The sequence below is a fragment of the Stenella coeruleoalba genome (assembly GCF_951394435.1).
Source record: "Stenella coeruleoalba genome assembly, chromosome: 5".
NCBI classification, from domain to species: domain Eukaryota; kingdom Metazoa; phylum Chordata; class Mammalia; order Artiodactyla; family Delphinidae; genus Stenella; species Stenella coeruleoalba.
Genome location: NC_137150.1, coordinates 31,726,120 through 31,748,826, shown reverse-complemented (window position 1 = coordinate 31,748,826; position 22,707 = coordinate 31,726,120). Strand labels below are relative to the sequence as shown.

At 47.9% G+C, this 22,707-nt stretch overlaps 1 protein-coding gene across 2 annotated transcripts in view; it reads left to right on the top strand.

Annotated features, from left to right (window-relative positions):
- The window catches only part of EPHB1 (EPH receptor B1), a gene marked incomplete at its 3' end in the record, with an annotated part of 426,489 nt that overhangs the window by 329,366 nt on the left and 74,416 nt on the right, over positions 1-22,707 (top strand). For both annotated transcript variants that reach the window (XM_079922007.1, XM_079922006.1), the window contains exons 6-9: positions 5,037-5,161; positions 13,100-13,262; positions 17,075-17,183; positions 18,007-18,071. In XM_079922007.1, the coding sequence (XP_079778133.1) occupies positions 5,037-5,161; positions 13,100-13,262; positions 17,075-17,183; positions 18,007-18,071 (462 nt within the window). The remainder of the gene's footprint in view (positions 1-5,036; positions 5,162-13,099; positions 13,263-17,074; positions 17,184-18,006; positions 18,072-22,707) is intronic.

Sequence of the window (22,707 nt, the reverse complement as noted above, 5' to 3'; positions counted from 1 at the left end):
TGTATTCAGGGGTCCCAGGGGCTGCTGCTTTGAATTAATTTTCCCTTCCTGTCTTAGTCTGCCTTAGTTTTGCTAAAAGAAGTTGGTGTTTGAGTGGATACCTGAGCTCTTTTTTATTTTGTTTTGTCTGAAGGTTTTATTGCATGTGAAACACCAGATTTAGAGGTGGCATTTGCACTTGGAGAAGGAAAAAAGCATTTGTCACCGTAGGTGATCACTGATGGCAGAGTACCAAATGTAAGCTGTTCTGATCTTCAGGGAGGAGGCGTGATACTTTCTTACTTTCTCCCCTGTGCAAAATCCCATCTCAGTTAAAAGCTAAGACATTTAGAGTGACCTGTATGAGAATAGATGGCCTGCCAGGGGGCCCGTGACGGTGGTATCATCACCATAAATCTGAGAAATGCTGGCGGAGGTGACTGTCACCCTCCGGCAGCTTCTCCTGTATCTGTGTGCTGCTGCTGGCCTGCTGGGAGGTCCTTGCCACCTGTATAACAGGGACACTCCTCTCAGTGGATTTGACTATCCATTGCGTCTGGATCACCTTACCTCTTTGCCATTTGACCCCAAATGGGACCTTCAAGCAGGGCTGTGCCTTTCTTACTTGTCCTTCTGTCTTGAGTGATTAGATCAGGGGCATGACACAATGGTTGGCATATATGCTGAGTTTTGAATGATGGCTTTCCAGGGATTAGAAGGAAAATAAAGAACCAAGCCCATCAAAAATCCTCAGGCCATTGGGATTCAATTTTCTAATTTTTAATACATGATGCTTCAGCTTTTGAGGCAGAAGGATCCTGAAAACCTATATGACACTGACATGATAAAAAACATGTCAACTGAATCGTGTTTCCACAGAGGCCTGAAAGGGCAGCCCTTTCAGTGTGGTGGGCGGTGGCCGGGGATAGTGTAGAGAGGGGAAGATTAATAGGGGCCGCTCCCATCCATCCTGGTGGGCCCAGCAGGATCCCAAACCATCCAGACTGACTCCAGAACACTGTCTCACTTTCCTGAAGCTCCTTCATCCTCTCTTGGGGCTCTGCACAGTGCACACAGGCCTTGGGAAGAAAAATTCCAAGCACCCCGTTAACCATTCACCCTGAACTAAATCCACACTCGCTGCCTAGTTTCACTATGGTGACTCGGCAGTGGCATCTCACACATGCTGTCCTCCGGGGAAGGCTGACTGCCACTTGATTTCTAGGTGATCACACTCTCTGGTTCTCCTTCCACATCACTGGTCTTCTTTCTCAGGCCCCTTGGTGGCTCTCCCATCACCTCCTGAATCTTAGACTATATATCCTCTTCTGCTCCTTCTCTTGGTGATTTCTGTCAATTCCAGTGCTTTCAATATCTTTGAAATATGATGACTTCACATTTATAACTTCAGTCTGGACCTCTTCGACATGCATTTGCCTACTCAGCATCTCCTCTGGGACATCCTGGATGTCTTAAAGCCAGCAGGTCCGAAGTGGATCACCTGTGCTTTCCTCCCAAACTGTTTGTACCCATGTCGTCCCTGATCTCAGTCGATGACTACCCCACTTTTCCAGCTGCTCAGACCAGAAACACAGCCATTGAGATATATTCTAAATATATTCAGAATCTGACCATCTCCTCTCTCACCACCTCCACCACTCCAAGCCTGGTCCAAGTCACCATGATCTTCCAGCTGGATTATTCTTTCAGCTTTCACATGGCCCCTGCACTCCATTAGCAATAGAGCACAGGGTGATACTGGTAACATGTAACTCACATGATGTCATTCCCCTGTTTGCGACCCTCCCATGGGTCCCCATGTCTCTCAGTAGAAGCCAACATCCGCTTTTAGTGTCTCTGGGGGCCCTACCATCTGTAACCTCATTTCTGCATCAGTCTTTTCTGTTTCCCTGAAACACCAGGATGCTCCCAGATCAGAAACTTTGCCCTGGCCTCTCCCTCTCACATGCTCTTCTCCCAGGCATCCGCCTGGCTCCCTCTTTGTCCTCTTTCATCTCTGTGCTCCTGCGTCTACTTCTCAGACAAGGCCTGGCCGAACACAAGATTCAGAATTGCAGTCTTCCCCTGGCCGACCTCCTATATTTTGGCATTCTGTATCCCTTCTCCTCTGCTCCATTTTTTCCCATTGTACTTAATATTTTTAACATACCTTGTAATGTATTTATTTATTATGTCTAGTCTCTGAATCCCTCCACTAGAAAAGAAGCTCTATGAAGGCAAGAAATGTTAATTTGTTCACTAGGGAATCTCTACAACCTAGAACGATTACTGGCACAAGACAGATGCTCAATAAATATGTGTTTAAATAGCTGATTAATGTATCTGGGCCATGATCCTAAGTTGGAAGAGAAGATGCATTTGATGGTTGAGTCAGGATCAAAAATTATTTCAACTTACCAGACTCATAGGCCAAATTAGCACCATAAAGGCACATGTAAATCCCTGTAGTCAAAGCTAAAAGCCAACTCTACAGACAAAAGGTGAGGAGCATACCATGGGAAAACCTAAAGGTTATACTGCCTGTGGTTTCAAAATCAAGTAGCAGGGGCCTCCCTGGTGGCGCAGTGGTTGAGAGTCCGCCTGCCGATGCAGGGGACGTGGGTTCGTGCCCCGGTCTGGGAAGATTCCACATGCCGCGGAGCGGCTGGACCCATGAGCCATGGCCGCTGAGGCTGCGCGTCCGGAGCCTGTGCTCTGCAGTGGGAGAGGCCACGGCAGTGAGAGGCCCGCATACAGCAAAAAAAAAAAAAAATCAAATAGCAGGAACATGTTTTTGAAGCAAAGGCTAATGGTAATATTAATAGATGTATACAGATCATGGTGGATATTAGTTTTACTCTAATCTTTGCTGCTCAAACAGCAGTGAGAGAACTGGGTTCACCTCTGGGCCTTATGCCTAAAGAGATTTCGGTAACATGAGCCCCGTGTGGAAAAAAGCCACCTCAGGTGCCGGCATATCATGGGAGAAATGTTCATAGCATCTGGCCATTCTTTTCAGCAGGGAAAACTCAGGGGAGACCTCAATAGTTTCTTTCGCTATTTAACAAGCCATTCTGTGGAAGAGGGAACATTCTATATTACTTCACTTGGCAGAACTGAGACCGGTAGGAAGAAGACATATTTCAGATAAGAATAAGGAAGATATGCAAATTGGTGAGAGGTATCCAGGTATGGAGTGGCAGCTTCTGGAGTCAGTGAGCTTCCCATCCCTGGGAACGCAGCAGGGCGGGGCAGGGAATACTTGATAGGGGGATTCAGGACTGCATCAACTCAGGTCCTCCACGAAGCAGACACCAAAATGGGATCGGATGGGATCAGATTTACTAGGGAAATGGGGTGGAGGCCAGAGGAGGCTGGGAGAGCTATCAGACCACAATGAAGGTCTGATCCCTCTGAAGGAGAGAGAGAAGGAAGGAGGATTGAGTGGGAAGAGTCTTAGACTGCCGCGAGTTACAGGGAAGTGTTGGGATATCCAGTGGGCAGTATTTGCCCATCAGAAGAGGGCAGAAGAGGGCATATCCAGTGGGCAGAAGTTGCCCATCAGAAGAGTCAGGAACGGACCTGCCTTAGCATCCCCGCCATTCTCAGTCATTGGCTGGGAGCAGCATGTGGGAAGTGGGCTCTGCGTGGATGCAGTGATGGATCGCAGAATGCAGCAGCTGGGGTCATTAGGCAATTATGCTCCCAGGGGTAGGAGCTCTGAGCGGCACATTTTCACGGCCATGATGAGGTCTCTAATGGGAACTGGGCAAAGTCCCAGGCAGACACTGCAATTCTAAGGGCTCATCACAGCACCTCTCACTCTGTGCTCTCCTTACGGCTCCCCTGGACCGTGGGTATCTTCACAGCTCTGCGTCTCCACCCCGGCCCAGGGGCCTCACGCAATAGGTTCTCACTGAGAGTCCGTGGATCTTGGAGAATGAGGAACCGCCTGTGACCCAGTACCCGTGCTCTGTAATTTCAGGTCTTGCAGGGGAATCTGTTAACTTAAATCCAGGATAGTAAATGTCACTCAGCCATGGTCCCCAGAGAAAGCCTTGTAAAGTGGAGTTCGTGTGAGGAAGCGACCTTCATCACTGCAGAAGTGCCAGGACTAAATGGAACAGCCCCTGAGCAGAGCACAGACCGCAGCCTCATCCATCACCTGCCTCTTCTCCTAGACAGACGACCCTCATTTATTATCTCCAGACTGTTTTCATTTTACTTACACTGTGTGAAAAATGTTGAATTGGGAAATAAATATTATTCTTTTTAAAGAGAGATTTTGGAAGCACTTCACAGATTTTGGAATTATTATTCTGTTTCCAAATGTTTGGTTTGTGTATCATTTCTTCATTTATATTTGTGAGCTCTCAACAGCAAATGTCCTCATTTGGAAAACTCTGACAGAAGTCTACAAGAACTCTGTTTTTGGTCTGTGTTCATGTCTTCTTGAGAGATGCCACCTCTCTTCCTTTGGAAATGCAGCAAAATCTTCCATGCAGTCTCAGAAGGAGATGTTTGCTAGAATGTTCCTTTTCACTGCACAGCAATTCTGTACTGATCAGCTCGACTCTCTCTCTGTCAGTTCTTGCCTCTAGATCCTCTTCTCTGTGATGGCTCAGCCCATTCCTGCAAGACTGAGGTTCCTTCAACACCATCTGCTCAAAGACATTCCATCGCGCCTCTTGTCCCACTGCCTGAAGCCTGGACTTGTCCTGCTGGTCACATCCTCCATGCCTGTCTCCAACTTTCACCACCCACACTGTTTTCCTGTGATTTCTCCAGCCATCTCTTGTTTTGGTCAAACCTTTTTTCTTCCTGTCCACTCTGTTCCCTACCCTCACACATGTTCTCCTGTCCTAAATTGTCACCTGTTCTCTCCTTTGGTACCCAAACTCCATTTGTTCTGCAAAACCCACAGAAAGTTCTATAGATCCAGCTTAGTTGAAGAGAAATGTCCAATGACATTTCTCTGCCTCTTTGTCTCTGAAAGACAGCACTTCTCGTATAATCGAGGGTCTGTTCATCTGCCCTGTCTCTTCCTCTCTCTGCAGCCCCTTCCACTGTCCCCATCATGCACCAGGTCAGTGCCACCATGAGGAGCATCACCTTGTCATGGCCGCAGCCGGAGCAGCCCAATGGCATCATCCTGGACTATGAGATCCGGTACTATGAGAAGGTGAGCCAGCCCTGCCTGCAGGCTTGCAAGACCCAGGGCCAGCCACTTTTCCATGGGTGGTGGTCAGCTGAGGTCCCAGGGAGACAGGCTGGAGGGAGTCCTGAGTGGGGGAGGAATCTGGTGACGCAGATCAGAGGCTCCCTGAGAGTGCTCCCAGCTCTGCCCCAGAAAAGGCCTCCAAAGCCCAGGCACTTTCTATACTAACTCAGGAGAGAACCTTCCAACCCCACTGTCTGCACCACTCACTGGGCTGTCATGGATGGGCAGGACCAATCCCATTCTCCCAGTCACATGCTTGCTATACTAATGCAGATGCTACACACCCACCAGGTGTCCCTTGAACTTTCTGAAGATTCTGTGGTTTTGAAAACTAGTCTTTTTCTTTTTCTTTTATGGCCGTGCCACACGGCTTGCAGGATCTTAGTTCCCCAACCAGGGATTGAACCTGGGCCCATGGCAGTGAAAGCACGGAGTCCTAACCAATGTACCACCAGGAAATTACCTAAACTGGTGTTTTTTAAAGTTTTTCATCATATACCTCCAATATAAGATTATTTATTTATAAATTATGTGCAGATACTACTGTGCTGAGCTATGTATGGAGGTTTCAAATATTTAAATGGAAATGTAAAAGGATAGATAGAAATTTCAAATAAATTTTGAATAATATGTTATTTCCCTTGACTGCTCTCTCACAGCTGCTGCTGGGGGCTACAGCAGGGCCTGCCCTGCCAAGAGGGAAATGGTGCCTTGTGGAGTTGACCCCTGGCCTATCTGTGGGGGAAGCAGGGCTTTCCTTCCACCATGGTGATCTATAGCATTTGCAAAATCCCAGGAAAATAAAGTGCTTTCTATACTGACCCAACACAATATTTTTGCAAATACCAGATTTATTCCTTTATTATTCGGCAAGTATTTATTGAATGCCTGCTATTTGGCAGTTACTATTCTAAGATACATTCGTGATCAAAACAAGGATTCCTGCCCTCAAGAAGCTTACTTTCCAACAGAAAGAGAGAGACAATGAATAATGAATATAACAAATAAAGATCTCATATAGTGTGTTAGAAAATGAGTGTAAATTGGGGGGGAAGCAGATCAAGGTAAATGGGGTCAGGAGGGTCAGGTTTGGAGGAGGAGTAGGTTGCAGAAATAAACAGAATGGTAAAGGTGGACCTCTTGGAGAAGGTAAGTTCTAAGTAAAGACCTGCAGGAGATAAGGGTGTTGTGAAGCAGGCATCTGGGGAATAGAGAGCCTGTGCAAAGCCCCTGAGGTGAGAACATGACTGTTGGTTCAAGGAGCAGGAAGGAGACTGGCATGACTGGAGTCATACGAGCAATGGGAAAATGGTAGTCAGGGGAGAGGTAATTAGAGGAGGTGCTCATGTTAGGCCTTAAGAACTTGAGCCTTTCCGCTGAATAAGATGGGAATCCATAGCAGGGTTTGGTGCAGAGGAGAAACAAAATCTGACTTACATTTTAAAAGGGTCATTCAGGCTTTTCCACTGAAAATAGACCTGTTAGATTACAATCATCTAAGACAAGGATGATGGTGGCTTGAATCAAAGTGAAAGCAGATGGCTGATGAAACATAGTTGATTTCCAGGGATATAAACTAAAGACAAACCAATGGGATTTCCAACAGGTTGGGTTTGGGATGTGGGAGGGTTTGGGTCTGAGTCACTAGAAAAATGACAACACCAGTGGCTGAGAAGAGGATCACTGTAGGCAGAGCCTGTCTGGGGTGAGGGAAGGGACCAAAGTTCAGCTCCGTGTCTAAAATTCCCCTGAGATAGCCAAGTGTAGATGTGGAGCAGGCAGCTAGATGTGCACATCTGGAGTTCAGGGGAGAGGACGGGCTGGAGATGACCATTTGGAAGTTGCCAGTGTGTGGATGGTATGGGTGAGATCATCCAGTGCGTCAGTGGGGATACGAAGAGGAACAGGGATGAAGACCTGCAGCCTCCAACATGGAGGCAGTGTTGAAAGTGGAGCATGACTGCACTGGGAAGGGAGCCCTGGATTCCAGGGCCGTCCATAACTGACAGACACACAGCCATGGTCCCATTACTGAACCATTTACTCTAGGTCAGTTTTCACACTTGTAAAATGGTACCAATTTACCTCCCTGAAAGCAGAAGCTCAGGTGGATCACCAGTCTAGCCTGCAAGGAGGTGTGCCCTTCAGCCATTACAGCCGAACTTGCAAGCAAGGTGAGGGTTAGGCGGCTTTCTACTCATTTAGAGGAAACTGGGTTTTGTAGACAGTTGATTCTGATAATTCAGGGAATTGGGGGTAACTCAAATGGTATGGATTCATAAGCAGCCATTATATCCATTCAACTTTGAATTGGGGACCCTTATTTACTATATATTTTTTATCATTTAGTAAAGTAAATGTTGGACCAATCCAAAAATGTTTTGGACCTATTTGGACCTATTGATTACATGGCCTCGTTTCATCACCAAAGTTGACCTAGACCTAGTTCTATTGACCAAGTCCAGTAGGATATTATGCTTGGCCATATATGGTGTGATGTCAGAGTCACCAGTAAGGTCCCACCCAGCCCCCCTTCCCACACACACATGAACTTGAGCCTTATGGCTCATCTCAGATAAATAATAATACTTTCTCCCTAACATGCCCCTGTTGGGTGTCAGTGGCTTTCTAAACATCATCTCCTCTCCCCTTTCACAACTCAGTGTAGTAAATCTTAGTATCGTTGTTTTGGGTAAAAGAAACAAATGCACAAAGAAGTTGAAAAAAAAAAAGCCCAGTTGCTCAGGTCACCCAGCTAGAAAGGGAGTCTATAGCCTGAGTTCTTTGCCCTGCAGCCCGGGGCGGTGCTGGGAAGGGGCTGGACGCATGGGAAACCACCGGCCCTTCTCCTCACCTGCCGTGTCAAGGGCATTCACCCTGGGACGGGGGTGAAAGGCGCAGAACCGAAACCATGAAGCTCATGCCTGTGTCCCCTGACTCCTCATTCCCCAGCCCACACCCGAGTCCTCCATGGCCTTTCCCTGTACAAACTGTAGTTGACCTCAACTTCTTGCTGGACAAACTGTAGTTGACCTCAACTTCTGACACTATGAAGGAAGATTATTCTCCCATCTTAGGCCCTGTCCCTACTTCTCAGTAATTTATACCAATTATTAACAGAACACATGCACAGTAGCTCAAGACCTGAGGAGGCTTCCACACCTCAGTGAAGGATGTCATTGTCCCAGAAGATAGAATGCTTTTTTTAGGAACGCAGAAGATTCTTCACCTAAGCACTGGTTGCCATTTGGTATATTATGATAGAACTCTTCCTCACTTATAAAGTGCTTGACTATAAAATACATTACATGCCTTGACCATTTCTAATATGTCTAAAGGAAGGACATTGCCTTGTGAGGGTATTTTGAAATAATAGCCCCAATGTTAATAATTCATCATATGTTGAGTGCCTATTATATGCCAAATATATTACTTCTGATCCTTAAAAGAAATAAAAGAAAGATACTTGAAAGCCAGGTATAACCAATTTATGGATGATGGAACTAAGTCACAGAAAGGTTAAATGACTCACCCATGACCTCACAGGTCGCAGCTAGAGAACCACAGAACTAGAACTATAGATATTTTTACTATATTTCAGTATATTTCTGAGCTCAGTGTAGGACTGGATGCAATTGTGCTGTTGCTGAGGATCTGAAAATTAGCATGGCCCCCTGAAATAAGAGATTGTATCTTAATTTTCAATCCAAATGCTTGTAGCCAGAATGGTCTCCCTCCCTGCTCCACAAGGCTGTGGAATCCTGGTCTTAAGAAGATGCAAACACAAGTAGAACTCAGCCCAGTACATGTCCTGGGTTCAGTCCAAAGAAACTGAACTCATCATTCCTCCAACCTGCACTACTTCTTCTAAACCAGGAATCAGCACCATTTTTCTGTGAGAACCAGGTAGTAAATATTTTAGGCTTGTGGGCCATAGAGTCTCTAGCCCGACTACTCAACTCTGCCTTTGTAACAGGAAAGCAGCCATGGGCAATAGATGTCAATAGATGGGCATGGCTGGGATCCAATAAAACTTTATTTACAAAAACAGGTAGCTGGCCATAGGCTGTAGTTCTCCAAGCCCAGATCTCCTGCTCCATATCACACTCATGGTTTGTGCTTGGTACACCTTTCAATCTCAGTGCTGTGAGTAGAATCAATGAGGTTTTTATCTCCTGCAACAGCTTGTTAATAGAGAGCTCAGATGCCATCGAGCTGATGACACTTCCAGGGTCTCTCCCATGTTCATCTTCTTCCCCATTTTAATACGTTTCCATTCATCATTCCCTCTTGTTTACTGTCTTGTAGCACTTTTCACTCCTGGCATCAGCATTTGTAGGCAAACCAAGGGAGGAGCATCTACAGCTGCCCTCGGCTGTCTTAATGACTAAGTGTGTAGACATGTACTCGCCCTTCATATTAACTGTCTAGGTGAGAAGGGGCTGCTTTAGGCCTTGGGAATTTCTACCCTTCAAATTTAGGATCATTTTCTCATAGGAACTCTTTCAGACTCTGGCAATGTCTTGTGCTCCATCGACAGGTTAAAATGACTGGTCCAAAGTGTGCTGTTTATTCCTTCATTTAGCACTGAGGTGTTGGGCACCCAGGCAGGGCAAGCCCTGTGCTATGCATTGGGGATGGAGAAAGATGTGGTCTCTGCCCTCAACAGCTGCAGCCTCTGTCTCCCATACACTTGTGAAATCAGTCATAAGCAACCAAAAAAAAAAAAAAAAGAAAGAAAAACAACAACAAAAAGCAACCCTGCTCTTCACTCTCACTTGTTTGCCTGAGGTTGATTAATGGTTCTGAGAGAACAAGGACTGATACTCATTTTAATCATTGAACTTCTTGAAGGATGCATAGACGATAAAGTGATTATGGGTTAGTGTTTGGTCCTCACAATCCAAATGCCAATATACCAGAATAACATTTTTCAGTAAAAGAGTTGCCCAGCCAATGCTTCACTTATTTTCAGCAGTGCACACTTGCATCTGCTTCCAGTAAAACCAGAGAATTCAGGCAGTCACCTGGATTTTGTAGCTATGGGATTTTGTCCTAATTCGTAAGGTGAACTAAGATTTTCATAGTTTCAGATCTCCAGCGTGTCAAGATAGTAATGACCAAAGTTCTAGATGGCATCCCTTCTAGAGTGGATGACCTTCTTTCTGCTGAATCCCTGATTGGTGGGGGCTGGATTGGGGGGGGCATCCACCTACTTTTTAAGTAGATCAAATGATGGACAGGTGGTCCCTCCCCATGCTGTCTCTCCCAGAGGCCAATGGATATCACCTCACTTAGTGTGAGCGTGGGCCTCTTTGTAACGTTCACATGTCTCTTTGCTCTGGCCTCTAACCTGGAGTCCCTTACAACTGCTCCCAAGCCACTCAGCACCACCCCCATGCCACTTATGCTCCAGAGATGCCCACTCACTTGCAGGCTCCTGAAGCCCTTTAGGGCTTTTTTTTTCAATCCTGTTTTATCCTGTTCTCAGGGGATATTCTACTCAGTTCTCACTCTCCTCACTCATCCATGGGGCTAATTTCTTTCCTCTTCCATGACTCACTCATGTCACCCTTTCTCGGAGCCCCTCTCAACCGCCTTGTCACTCTAGGCTGGGGGACCTCCTGAGCTGCCCTCTGCCAAGTCACTCACTCAGCACTGCTGTCGTCTCCTGTTTGCTTTTGGCCCCACACCACACGATGTCGCATACCCAAGGGCAGGGACCATGCCTTGGTTCCTGCAGCCCTTGTATTGTGCCCAGCACATGGTAGTGTGTCCTCAATATGACCGCCTGGCCAAATGAATGAATGATTACACATCCAGTCATCTCTGCCTCTGCAAAGTAGAATTTCTTCATATTTTAAGACCACGGTAATTTCTTATCATGGGGCTGTATTCTTTTGTCCTGGTTCAACTCTCCATGTTTCTTCTGTCCTTTGACTAAGGATGTGGCTTACAGACCTCTGGTCATCAGCTTTCCTCTCATTTGTCATCATGCCTCTTGGACTGCTGTGCCTAGAACTCGTCACAGTGCCCTACATCTGTATGTGGGACTCGGGACCTCCTTCTCAGTGACCCAAGATCTTCATTTTCACTAATGTTGCCATTTTGCTCTAAGATTCATGGTGCAAAACAGGGGCAGACCCAGACTCTAGACTTCTGTGCCTGCACACTGGAGGATAAGCCACCATCTTCACAATGCTCACGTGGGAATGATTAGAGACCAGGAATGGTGTTCACGAAAGTGCTGAGGGTTAGGTGGAAGGATGAAGGGCAGCAGTGAAGAGAGTCCATGGGCTGGAATAGTGAAGGGTGCTTTCCTAGGAGAGGAGGACTTGAGGGGTGTAGGCGTAAGGAACCTGGAGACTGCAGAGGAGGCCTGGAGAGAGGCATTTCAAACTGGGAAAACAGCCTAAGCGAAGGCCTCGGGGCCAGGGCTGTGGTACCTGGAGGGGCAGCAAGGCGGCGATTTAGGGGGATGTGAGAGATTGGAATTGACTTTGTTATGAAAGGCCCGTGGACTGAGATTGAGGAGTTTTGTCTTTATCTGATAATAGCTTTAGGGAGTCAGAGATCTTTTTTTCTTTTTTTGTTTTTTTAATTAATGTGTATCCCTTAGAGTTTTTTTTTTAGATGTTGGGGGTAGGAGTTTATTAATTAATTAATTTATTTTTGCTGTGTTGGGTCTTTGTTTCTGTGTGAGGGCTTTCTCCAGTTGTGGCAAGCGGGGGCCACTCTTCATCGCCGTGAGTGGGCCTCTCACTATTGCGGCCTCCCTTGTTGCGGAGCACAGGCTCCAGATGCGCAGGCTCAGTAGTTGTGGCTCACGGGCCTAGTTGCTCTGAGGCATGTGGGATCCTCCCAGACCAGGGCTCGAACCCATGTCCCCTGCATTGGCAGGCAAATTCTCAACCACTGTGCCACCAGGGAAGCCCCCAGAGATCTTTTTTACAAACGAAGTTTAGTTTGGGTAGGGAGGGAGTGGCAGAAAAGATGGGAGGCTACAAAAGTCCAGGTGCAAACCATATATTACACAAGATCAGCAGCAAGGAGAACAAAAGCAAGGACCCTTTAAGGGCACTCACGGTGGATGGGAGGGTCAGAAGGAAGAGACCCAAGCAAGGTCTGTGCATGCCAGAGGACACACGTGTGCAGGTAACAGGGACTGCAGAGGGCAGGGCAGAAGGTGCTGGAGACAGTGACACACAGGAGGATGGGGCTGACCCCCTGGATAGTGGGAGAGGTGAGGACACAGGCCCTGCTCTCCAGGAGAAGGGGCATGTCCTCCCTAGATGCTGGTGGAGAGGAACTCAGACTATGGGGACCCAGACGGACACACACCAAAGCGAAGGCAGAAGCAGGTAGTCCAGAACGGCCTCAAGTTTTCAGTGGAGTGAGTGGACACAAAGCCATTTGTCTAAGGACTTGAGGGCCCTTACGGAGTGATCTAGAATAGCCACTGTGCAGGGTGACCGAGAAGATCTTGAGTGAGGAGAGGAAAGACCAGGACTCAGCAGAAGCAACACAGAGAGAGGCAGGTAGGGTGTGAACGTGACTCAGTTTGCTTTGGCTGAGGTCAGAGACCAGAGTGGGTTTGCAAACCTGGATGTGCTTTGTGATTCTGTCTCTGAACCCCAGAGGGGAAGGAGTAGAAAATGACTGTGTCCCCCTTGCCAGTCCATGAGAGTTCAGCCATTTGCTCAGACCCCTCTCTTCAGAGCATCACCACCACATGGTCCAGAGCTGATTTGGCATTCTTTAGGTCCAGGCCAGCCTGTCCCTGTTTCGAGGGATGGCTTGGGGCTGGGGACAACTTCTAGCAGGTCTGCAGGACCAAGAACTGAGGGGCCTGCATGCTTAGGAGCAGGCTGCCCACCTCTTCCCCTTGCTTTTCTGCAGGAACACAACGAGTTCAACTCCTCCATGGCCAGGAGCCAGACCAACACTGCACGGATCGATGGCCTGCGGCCCGGCATGGTGTACGTGGTCCAGGTGCGCGCCCGCACCGTGGCCGGCTATGGCAAGTTCAGCGGCAAGATGTGCTTCCAGACTCTGACGGATGGTAAGAAGCAGGCCGGTGACCTGGGTACAGGGCAGGCCGCTGGAGGAGGGAAGAGCCCCCCGCAAGGCTGTACTCGCAGCCAAAATGCCAACTGCTAACCGGATTCCAGTGGAATTCCCAAGGAAGTGTTTGTCCCCAGTAGGGCCGTGTAGACTCCTCGATTCACTAGGCAGGGCAGCTGTCTGAAGTCTGGCCCGTTTCTCAGTATCTAGTGGATTTGCCTTGGAAATGTCTATGTACCCCACATGCGCAGAGGCCCCCACGTGTTGGCTTGTGTTTGCACAGCAGTGAGACACACACAGAACTCAAAAATATGCCTCTGTTGGTGCCTGTGTTGTTTCACCCTCACTCCCACTTCACTCCTCTGTTCTGGAGGCTGGGAGCTGAACGCGCAGCCCCATTGTATGAGGTGAGGACTCCAGAAAGAAAACAGAGGGACACAATTTGGGAAGTGGCTGTCCCACGTGTCTCAGAACATTTGAAGCAGCTTCATGTGTGACCCTCAGTAGGTCCTGCTGAGGCGTCTCCAGAGAGCATGGCCACTGGTTTCCGAAATGTCCCCAAGGCCACACAATCTGTCACCAAAAATACTTTCACCTTTGAGCTTTATTAGTTCTCTGTTTTAACAATCGCCCCTAGTCCTCTGAGATGTCCTCATTTAATTGTTATGAAAATCCAATTCCCTGTAACCTCAGCCTTGTGTATGGGTGTCTGTCTCTACATTAGCCACTTACTGTAGTGTATGTATTCATTTATCTATCTACTATCTCTCCACCTATCTCTCTATATTTATTTATTCACTGATGAGCTGTTTCCTGATAGTTTCCCAGGTGTCACTCTATTCCCAGCGTCACAAATTGAAAGCCTTTAATTTTTCCTTCATTACTTAAATTATATAGAAAACACTCTGCCCTTACATAACATTTTATTTTAGGCCAGCACTCTCTGATGAGGCCCTTAAGAGGGCTTGAGGTTTTCTACTGACCCATATTATATTTTGAAACAATTTAAAGAGTCATCAGAAATATTTAAAAATCAAATGATTTTATATAAAAATTATACTATCCATTTTCTTATGAAAAATTGTAAGAGAAGCCAATGCTGGTGGGCATCCTAGTGTGAGGACTCTGCCTTGAGCTGGGGGCTTTCCCCCCCACTTCCCAGTGATCTGTACTTGGATGCTTTGATGTGAGCTGTCTGGCCTTTGTAGGATGAGAGTTTGCAGCCAGCTCTGAGTTTATTTTAGGTGAGTTTTGGTTCATATTTTGAGGATAGTGAGCTAGGGTAGAAAGGTGAGCCACTTTATCCAGATGAATAATACTGCTGGTATGAAAGAACACAGGCTGTCTTCAGTTCCTTAAGGATTCTGTTCCCCTCTTTGCACCTCACTTACCATCTAGATTTATGGGCACTTTGGCATCAGGAGGTACACAGGATTAAAAGCCCAAACTCAAAATGCTCTGAGTACTGGTCTCTTGGCAGTTCTGCTAGACAAATCAAGAAGTAAAAATTTCTCCCAAGAAGGCTATTCCTTTTACATTTGGCAGTTAAGTTTTGTAAACCCAACAGAGGTTGGATGTAGGAGAGTTCTGGTAAGTGGCCAAATTCGAGAGTATTTATCGTAATGACTGAGGTTCACACATCGGTAGTAATTATGTTCACTGAGGCTTCAGGCCTCCCTGCAGCACAAAGGTGAGTCTGAAGGTTGTCAGTGATAGGGTCACTGGGGCGGGCAGGACCTGTGGGATCCCGGCCAGGGTCAGTGACCCTGCTTTGGGCAGGTGATGTCCACGTGGGGCAGAGCCGCTGTGGTCCTGGCTGCTCTTAGCTACAGCCTGCTAACTTTTTACTTGCTCACCTCATTTTTTTTTTTAAACCCATTTATACAACAGGGTATCTACATGTTTACCACGTATTCTGGGTGATTCTTATGCACCCCAGTGTTTGAGAACCATCCTTCAACTCTGTGAGTGGCGAAGGAGACTTCTAAACCCAAGGATATTGGTTCTCGAAGCCTCTGACTCTCTAGAAATTAGTGGGAAAGGGTGAAGGTCACATGGCTTAGGAATTTTTTAATTAACATGAATTTTATTTTATTTTTTGCCAAATTATTTTTTCTTTAAACACACATATTACAAAAAGCTCGCAGCAGAGGGAAACTGAAACTCTACCTTCAGTCTTTTAAATTGATTTCTAGAGAGTGGGAGACTTCAAGAACAACATCCTTGTCTTTTTTTTTTTTTTTTTTTTAGGGTACGCAGGCCTCTCACTGTTATGGCCTCTCCCATTGTGGAGCACAGGCTCCAGACGCGCAGGCCCAGTGGCCATGGCTCACGGGCCCAGCCGCTCCGCGGCATGTGGGATCTTCCCAGACCAGGGCACGAACCCGTGTCCCCTGCATCGGCAGGCGGACTCTCAACCACTGAGCCACCAGGGAAGCCCCATCCTTGTCTTTTGAAATCTCATCCTCCACCCGCAGAGTTGAAGCATGGTTCCCAAACGTCAGGGTTCATAAGAACCACCAGGAGTGCTTGGTAAACACGCAGATACCCTGCCTTTCACTCACAGGTTCTGATTCAGTAGGTCTGAGGGGCCTGGAAATAGGTCTAACAGTCGGGCTCGGGTGATTCTGATGCAGGGCCTGAGAACCTCACTTCAAGAGGAATTATTGTTAGGGGGGCCAGATAAAATACAGGATGGTCAGTTAAATGTTGTGAATTTCAGATAAACAACAAATAATGTTTTAGTCTAAGTATCTCCCATGTAATATTTGGGTCATACTTAGACTAAAACATTATTTGTTGTTTATCTGAAATTCACATTTAACCGGCCAGCGCATACTTTTATTCACTATATCCGCCTACCCTACTTGTAATAGCACATACTTAGCTTGACCTCCGTCTGCCTCAGTCCCGAACATTCGATAATGGTTCCTTGACACCAAGTGAGAGAATAACCACAATAATAATAACAGCCCACTGGGCTAAGTGGTCTATATGGATTAAGGAAAAGAGAATTCGTATTAAGGACATCTGTGATAGATCACACACTGTGAAATATGTCACATGATCTGATTAAAAAATTTATTTTAACAGATAAGAAGTCTGAGGGTCAGAGAGGCTAAATGCTTTGTCCGAGATCACCAAGCTTCCCCGTGGTAAAGCCAGGGTTTGGGCGAGCTCTGTCTGTCTCTGTGACTGGCAGGCAACCGCTCCCCCGCGTGATACAGCCTGGTTCTAACACCAGCGGAAGCCTGGACCCATTCTCTTGAGTGTGAGCTTGAGAGTGTTGGGCTGTTTTCTTGGCATTTCCTCCATCCTCTGCAGTACTGGGTGCGGTGCTGGCTGGCTGCAGATACTCTTAAATCTCTGCTCAGCGAAGCTGTTGACTGGGCTGCATCTCAGCGACTTTGTGTTTTAGAAGGTGCTTCAGCAGTGCTTCCCATTCCCCCCATTAGACGTACCCTTAAGGTGGCTGACAGACCTTTGAGAGACCTTCCGAATGAGGGCATGTAGATCGGAGTCACCTCTGCTCTGGGACCAGTGTCATCAATTTAGTTCTGAGGTCCTCTGTCACTGCTGTTTTGCCTTTATTGTTGCCACTGTGATTTGGTTTTCGTTGTTTTTGTTTATTTGGGATAAAGATTACTCTTGGTTTGGGTCAGGCTTACAGCTCTGAAGCATAGAACCTATCATCTATCTATCTATCTATCTATCTATCTATCTATCATCTAATGTCTTTGTTGTCATCACTGAGTACCAGCCCTATGCAAAGGGCATACAGGAAGCTTCTAATGCCTCTTTCTCACCTAGACGACTACAAGTCTGAGCTGCGTGAGCAGCTGCCCCTGATCGCTGGCTCGGCGGCAGCTGGGGTCGTGTTCGTCGTGTCCTTGGTGGCCATCTCCATCGTCTGCAGCAGGTAGGCCCCCCGCTCCTGCCCCCACCTGCTCTCCTTAGACCCAGGAAGCCCCGCTTGTGGACCCCTCCCATGCCATGCAGACTGGACAGGGCCAAACTCACCACAGTCATCATCCCATCTCCATCCACAGGCAGCCTAGAATTCTCCAGATTATTTATTTTCTCTGTGCCTGGGATAAAATCTTCTGTTAAGAGCTGGGCCAGCCTCTGAGCATTCATCCTCAAACCTCATTTTAGCCAAGACGCTTAGCCCACCTACACACACGGTTTTCCTGGAGTGACAGTTACAAAATCGCACTTGACCCACTGGAGCATCACACCGTGTGCAGCAGCCCATCCTCTGGCTACAGAGCTATAGGGCCCTCGGCACAGGGCACAGTGGGGCAGTAGGGGAGCCAAGGAGGAAACGAGGAGCTCTGTGTCCTTCAGGAGGGCAGGCCCTGAAGCCCTTGTGAATTTTTAATACTGTTGCTGCTGCCTTGGGTGGTTAGCCCAGCCAGATTCAGCTGGCCCCTCCCGAGAAGTTCTGCAGTGCGGCCAGAGTGCTAATAGGCGTCATCCAGAGCCTCTGCTCCAAGCTCTGATAGAGACGCACAGCCCTGCCCGGCCTCTGACAGACGTTGACTTGAAAGACCTCCACCCAGCTGCCCAAGGTGGTGGTCAAGCCAGAATGCTGGCCACGACAGGAGCTCCACTTAAAGTGAGAGTTGCAGTACCCAATCCCACGAGATGGCTGGGTGAGCCCCCATCAGGACAGGAGGCCCGGGAGCAGGGTGGTCGGGGTGCACCCCAGCTGAGAGCGCTCCTCTCCCTTGTGTCCACAGGAAACGGGCTTACAGCAAAGAAGCTGTGTACAGTGATAAGCTCCAGCATTACAGCACAGGCCGAGGTGAGTAGAAAGTAGACACTTACCACCTGAGCCCCGGAAAACCACTGAGTCGAACAGGCGAGTGCTTGGAGGGCTCCTTATAGCCAGACTGGCCGGTCCCAATCACAAGCCCCCTCCCGGCCCCCAGCGCCCAGCGGCTGGGTCCCCAGGGACTGAGGCTGCCCACCCCATCTGTGTCCACCCTTTGTGGGCACTCATTGGATGCCTGGTGGGTAGATTATCTTCTGCATTGATAAGCCCATGGAGGACATGGGATGCAGGGAGAAGATTGGGTTTAGCAAGCCAGTGAATCCTGAAATCAGACCCAGTGGGAAAAGACAGAGGGTTCTCTATTAACATCTTCTGCCTTATCTTATCCAATGGAGCGGCTGGGGAATGTGTTAACCAAATTCACAGATAAGTCAGAGAACACGAATGTAGGGAATTAAAAAGATAGCAGAGCCCAAGAGGCCAAAGTGTTGGGATATCTCCCAAGTGTTTTCTTTTAAGCAGTGCCTTTAAAAGTTTTTCTCACTCATTATCTACTCTCTTTTTTTTCAAAACCTAAATGTAATATTTTATAACTAAAATTTCCCCTCGCCAGCGTGCAACGTAAAGGCCTGTGTCAGGATTATTCTTTGATCTGTGTAATGACAACGTTGCAGGATCTGCACAGGTCCCACTCAGTCCAGAAAGCAGAACACTTAGATCTTTACAGCAGACAAGCTCTGATTCTAAATAACTCCTTTTGAATTCCACGGACGCCCTCAGAAACCTGCCCCAGCACTGTGTGCTGTGCACTCTCTGTCCCAGGCTTCCGCCGTGAGCTGCATCTCACCTGAGTGCTGCTGGGCAGTGAGCATGCAAAACAGGCTCCGTCTACACACATCCTAAGCTGGCTTTCACTGGGCGGTTCTGGGAGTGGAAATGGGCTCCAAGGCAAAAGTTTTCACCTGAGGTCACCCAAGGCAGGAGAGTGATGCCAGGTTGCTCCCATGGCAGCTTCACTGCCGAGGGGCTCGTGTTCGGGTGTGGCCAAGGTTGATGCTGGCTGGAGCTGCACAAAGGCCACTCTGGAGATATGGCTTTGTTTCCCAGGGGGCTTTCAATCCAAGAACAAGAACCTGCCAAGGGTCTGTAGAGGACCAAACCCCTGGCAGCTGGGCTGCTGTTCCACAGTCATGGCTGGGAGAGGTCTGTGGGCTGGGCACCGGCTGAGGCTCCCACGGTGGTCCAGGCAGCCCCCATGATCAGGAGCACAAATGGGGAGTGAGGGCTTGGGAGAGCAGCCCCCTTCTAAGGCGATAGGCACAGCTCCTGCAACACTCAGAGTCCCATTTACTCCTCTTTCTTTCCCCCAGCAGGCCAGTTGGGCCTCCATTTTAACCAGACATCACTGGTTTTAGAGGGGAAACTAGAATGTGTTCTCTCTCCTTTCCTCACATCCTGACTCTGCACCTCACGGCAAAATCTACAGATGATTTTTCTTATAGTAACCGGGGCATTTCCCTTCCAAGAAGGGCCTTACCTTCCTAAGAACAGAGACTTTGACTTATCTGTGATTCTTAAGTGAAGGTGCCCCCTTCCAGGGTGCCTCAGAATTACCTGGAGGGCTTTCTCCACTGCCCTGCCTCCCTGCCTCTGCCTCTCGGGATTCTGACATTGCCCCGCCTCCCTGCTCTGGGCTGACTCCTGGCCATGTTGAGAGCCACTATAAAGTCTATTTCAGATTTGGCATCCTTTGAACTCTGGATGAAACATTTAAAGATGGCCATGTGGGCTTGAAAGCAGAGGACACAAAATTGGGTTCAAAAGGAAGAGTGCCATTTTGAAGACTAGAGACGCCCAAAGGTGAGAATGTCCCTTTTTAAAGGCATGTAAGTTAAGCCTTGTCACCACCCCTTAGTCGGGGTACAGAAAGTCCCTAAGCATCAAGCTGGGGTGCATCTTGCTGCCTTTTTGGGCACTTCAACCTCAGACCTGACCATTCTGCTCTGAAGTGGCCGGCCTGGCTGGGCCGCCACATGGCACCCACATGCACAGAGGTCTGCTCCCAAAGTGCTCACAGCCCGCTTCTGGGGAACTCTGTCCCCTCTAAGACCAACAGAAGGAGGCTTCCCTGGTTCTCAGGGTCCACATAAAACCCACCACCCAGTCTGCAGTAGCAGAGGCCTTGCTGCAACCCGTGAGGGTGGGACCCGGGAACGCAGAGTTCTTCACGGACCAGAGTTCGCTCCCTCCTTGGCCTTAGAAGTCTGTCTTCTTTTAAAATCCATTCTCCTTTTTATAAATGCTCTTTCCTCCTATTCATAACTGTTCTCTTTTTACCCAGTCCCTGACACCTGGCTCCTCTTTGCACTCTGGTTCTCTAAACTCATAGCCTCATGCTTTGAGCTGCATTAGTGCATTTTCTCCCACGGACATCCATCATTCTGACTAAAGCTATTACTGTTGGATAATGACAGTCTAAGAGCTGTGGAGCTGGGAGAAAACTCAGCACACATATAGCAGAAGAGGAAACTCAAGGCTCTGGTGGAGAATAGGCCTGGCCCGAGACGGGGGAGGGTAGGAGTAATTAGTTATGGAAAGCCTACTCGGTGCATTGGGAACTTTATGCTGGAGGCTCGTGTCCATCCCTCTGACTCTGACAACCACTCTAGGTGGCAGACATTAATGACATGACTTTGCCTGGTCTCACCACTCATGGGTGGCCAAGGTGGACTGCACACCCTCTAAACCTGGCTGCAGAGCCCATGATCTTATCATATTGCAGAGGCGCAAGGCGGCTGGAGGTCAGAAGCAAGTCAAAATGGGGTGAGGACTAATCTCAGAAGCCCTGGTTGGTGGTTTGTTGGTCCTCTCTGTGGGTCCCACTGCAGGAGGCAGAAAGGTGGACACACCTGATGTGAATGTGTGCACATAACCATTCCTGGGCCATCCACATGCATGTACCTCACTGTGGGACGTGGATGGTAACCCGGACATCTAAGTGCTTCCTGCCCTGAGAGGGACAGAAAACCTGCAGCAGTTCCCCAGCCTCACTCATCAGTACCCGAGATGGCCCCTGCCTCTCTTCCCCACAGGCAGGGAGGGCATAGGGCCACATACAGAGGTCAGCGGCCCCTGCCCTCCCAGACCTACCTTTCAAGCTGATGCAAAGGCTGAAGGAGACATAACAGAAATGTTGGCAAACATAATACCTTCTCTAGTCCGTGAAGCCCTGGCAGATCTGGTCAATTTGAGAATGCCAAGTGCTCCCTAAGGCACTGGCTTATATCCCCGCTCTGAGCCTGCAGCACAGAGAACAGACTTGTAAGGGGGGATTTGATTTGGGTGAAAGAGACTAGAGGGAAGGCAGGTAGGGAAGTGAAAGTGCATGGATGCTGGACTGAAGAGCCTGGGAACCTGTGGTTCATGTTCAAGGGTGGGTGGGAGTGTGGGTTTCCCATGTCGGGGAAGAGGCAGACAGACGGAGTGTTCTCGTGGTTTCCGTGGGCCAGTCCGCAGAAGGTGCTGGCTGCCTAAAAGTTGCCTGGATGGGATGATCCAAGTGGGCTAGGGTAGGCTGGGTAATCTATCTTTAGAAAACTTCCAGCTGATGCTACATTTTGGAAGTGTTACCAGGTACTTATGGGGCTTGGATGGACAACTATACACTCGATGGTGATTGACACTGCACTGATTTCTGAGATGGATGGAGTGTGCAGGGGTGGGGAGAGAAGAAGGTAAGGGCTTTGTAAGGGGTCAAGGGCTTTCAGAAAGCAACCCTAACAGAATCATCTCCTTGTTACAGGCAACTGCAGATATAATCACCGAGCTACTTTTGTTAAGCTTTGAGAAAAGCAAAAACAGATAAGATATGTGTCTAAAGACCATAAGACTGGCAAACACACTAATTTTCACACAGGACAAGAGGACAGAACACAGGGACCACAGAACAGGAGGGTGAGCTTGATCCCTGCCAAATGCTCCAGAGACTGGGAAGCAGATGGGTTCTAAAACTAAATCATTGGGAACGAACACAGGATTGTTAAGAAAAGTTAAGGGGACCTCATCTCATTTACTAGGGTTACACATTTAGTAAATTCAAGAGGAATGGTATTCATAGTGGATTTTTATTTTGGCAAAAATATCTTATGATCTCCCATGGGAAAGCATTGTAAAGTGGGTACAGAGCTGGTCATCATACGAAAAGATAGTGGGTTAGTGAGTCTGTCAGCCAGGAAGGAAGTCACCAGTTTTATTCTAGTTCTCGTCCAATTCAATCTCTTGTTCGTTTGATTGTTTTTTAAATTCATGAGTCAGGTGCAAGCCTAGGGATGCTTATCAAGTCTGTAGGTAACAGTCGGGTGGCTCAAGGAACTCCACAGAAGACAGAATCAAAATTCAGAACTATACAACAGCTTTGAACGCTAATTTGAAATCTGCAAGACAAAATGTTAGAGGGATAAATCTAGAAGCTAGTGTTGGTTAAAACAAAAATAAAGCACTACAAAAAGGAGGAGACCTGACTTGCTATCTGTTTGTATGGAAAAGTTTCAGTACTTAGTTGATCACATGCCTAATAGGAGTGAGAAAAAGCTAATAAAAAAGGCTAAGCACTGTTACTAATGCAGAATACTACTACTAAAAGCCTCCAATTTGAGCACTTACTATG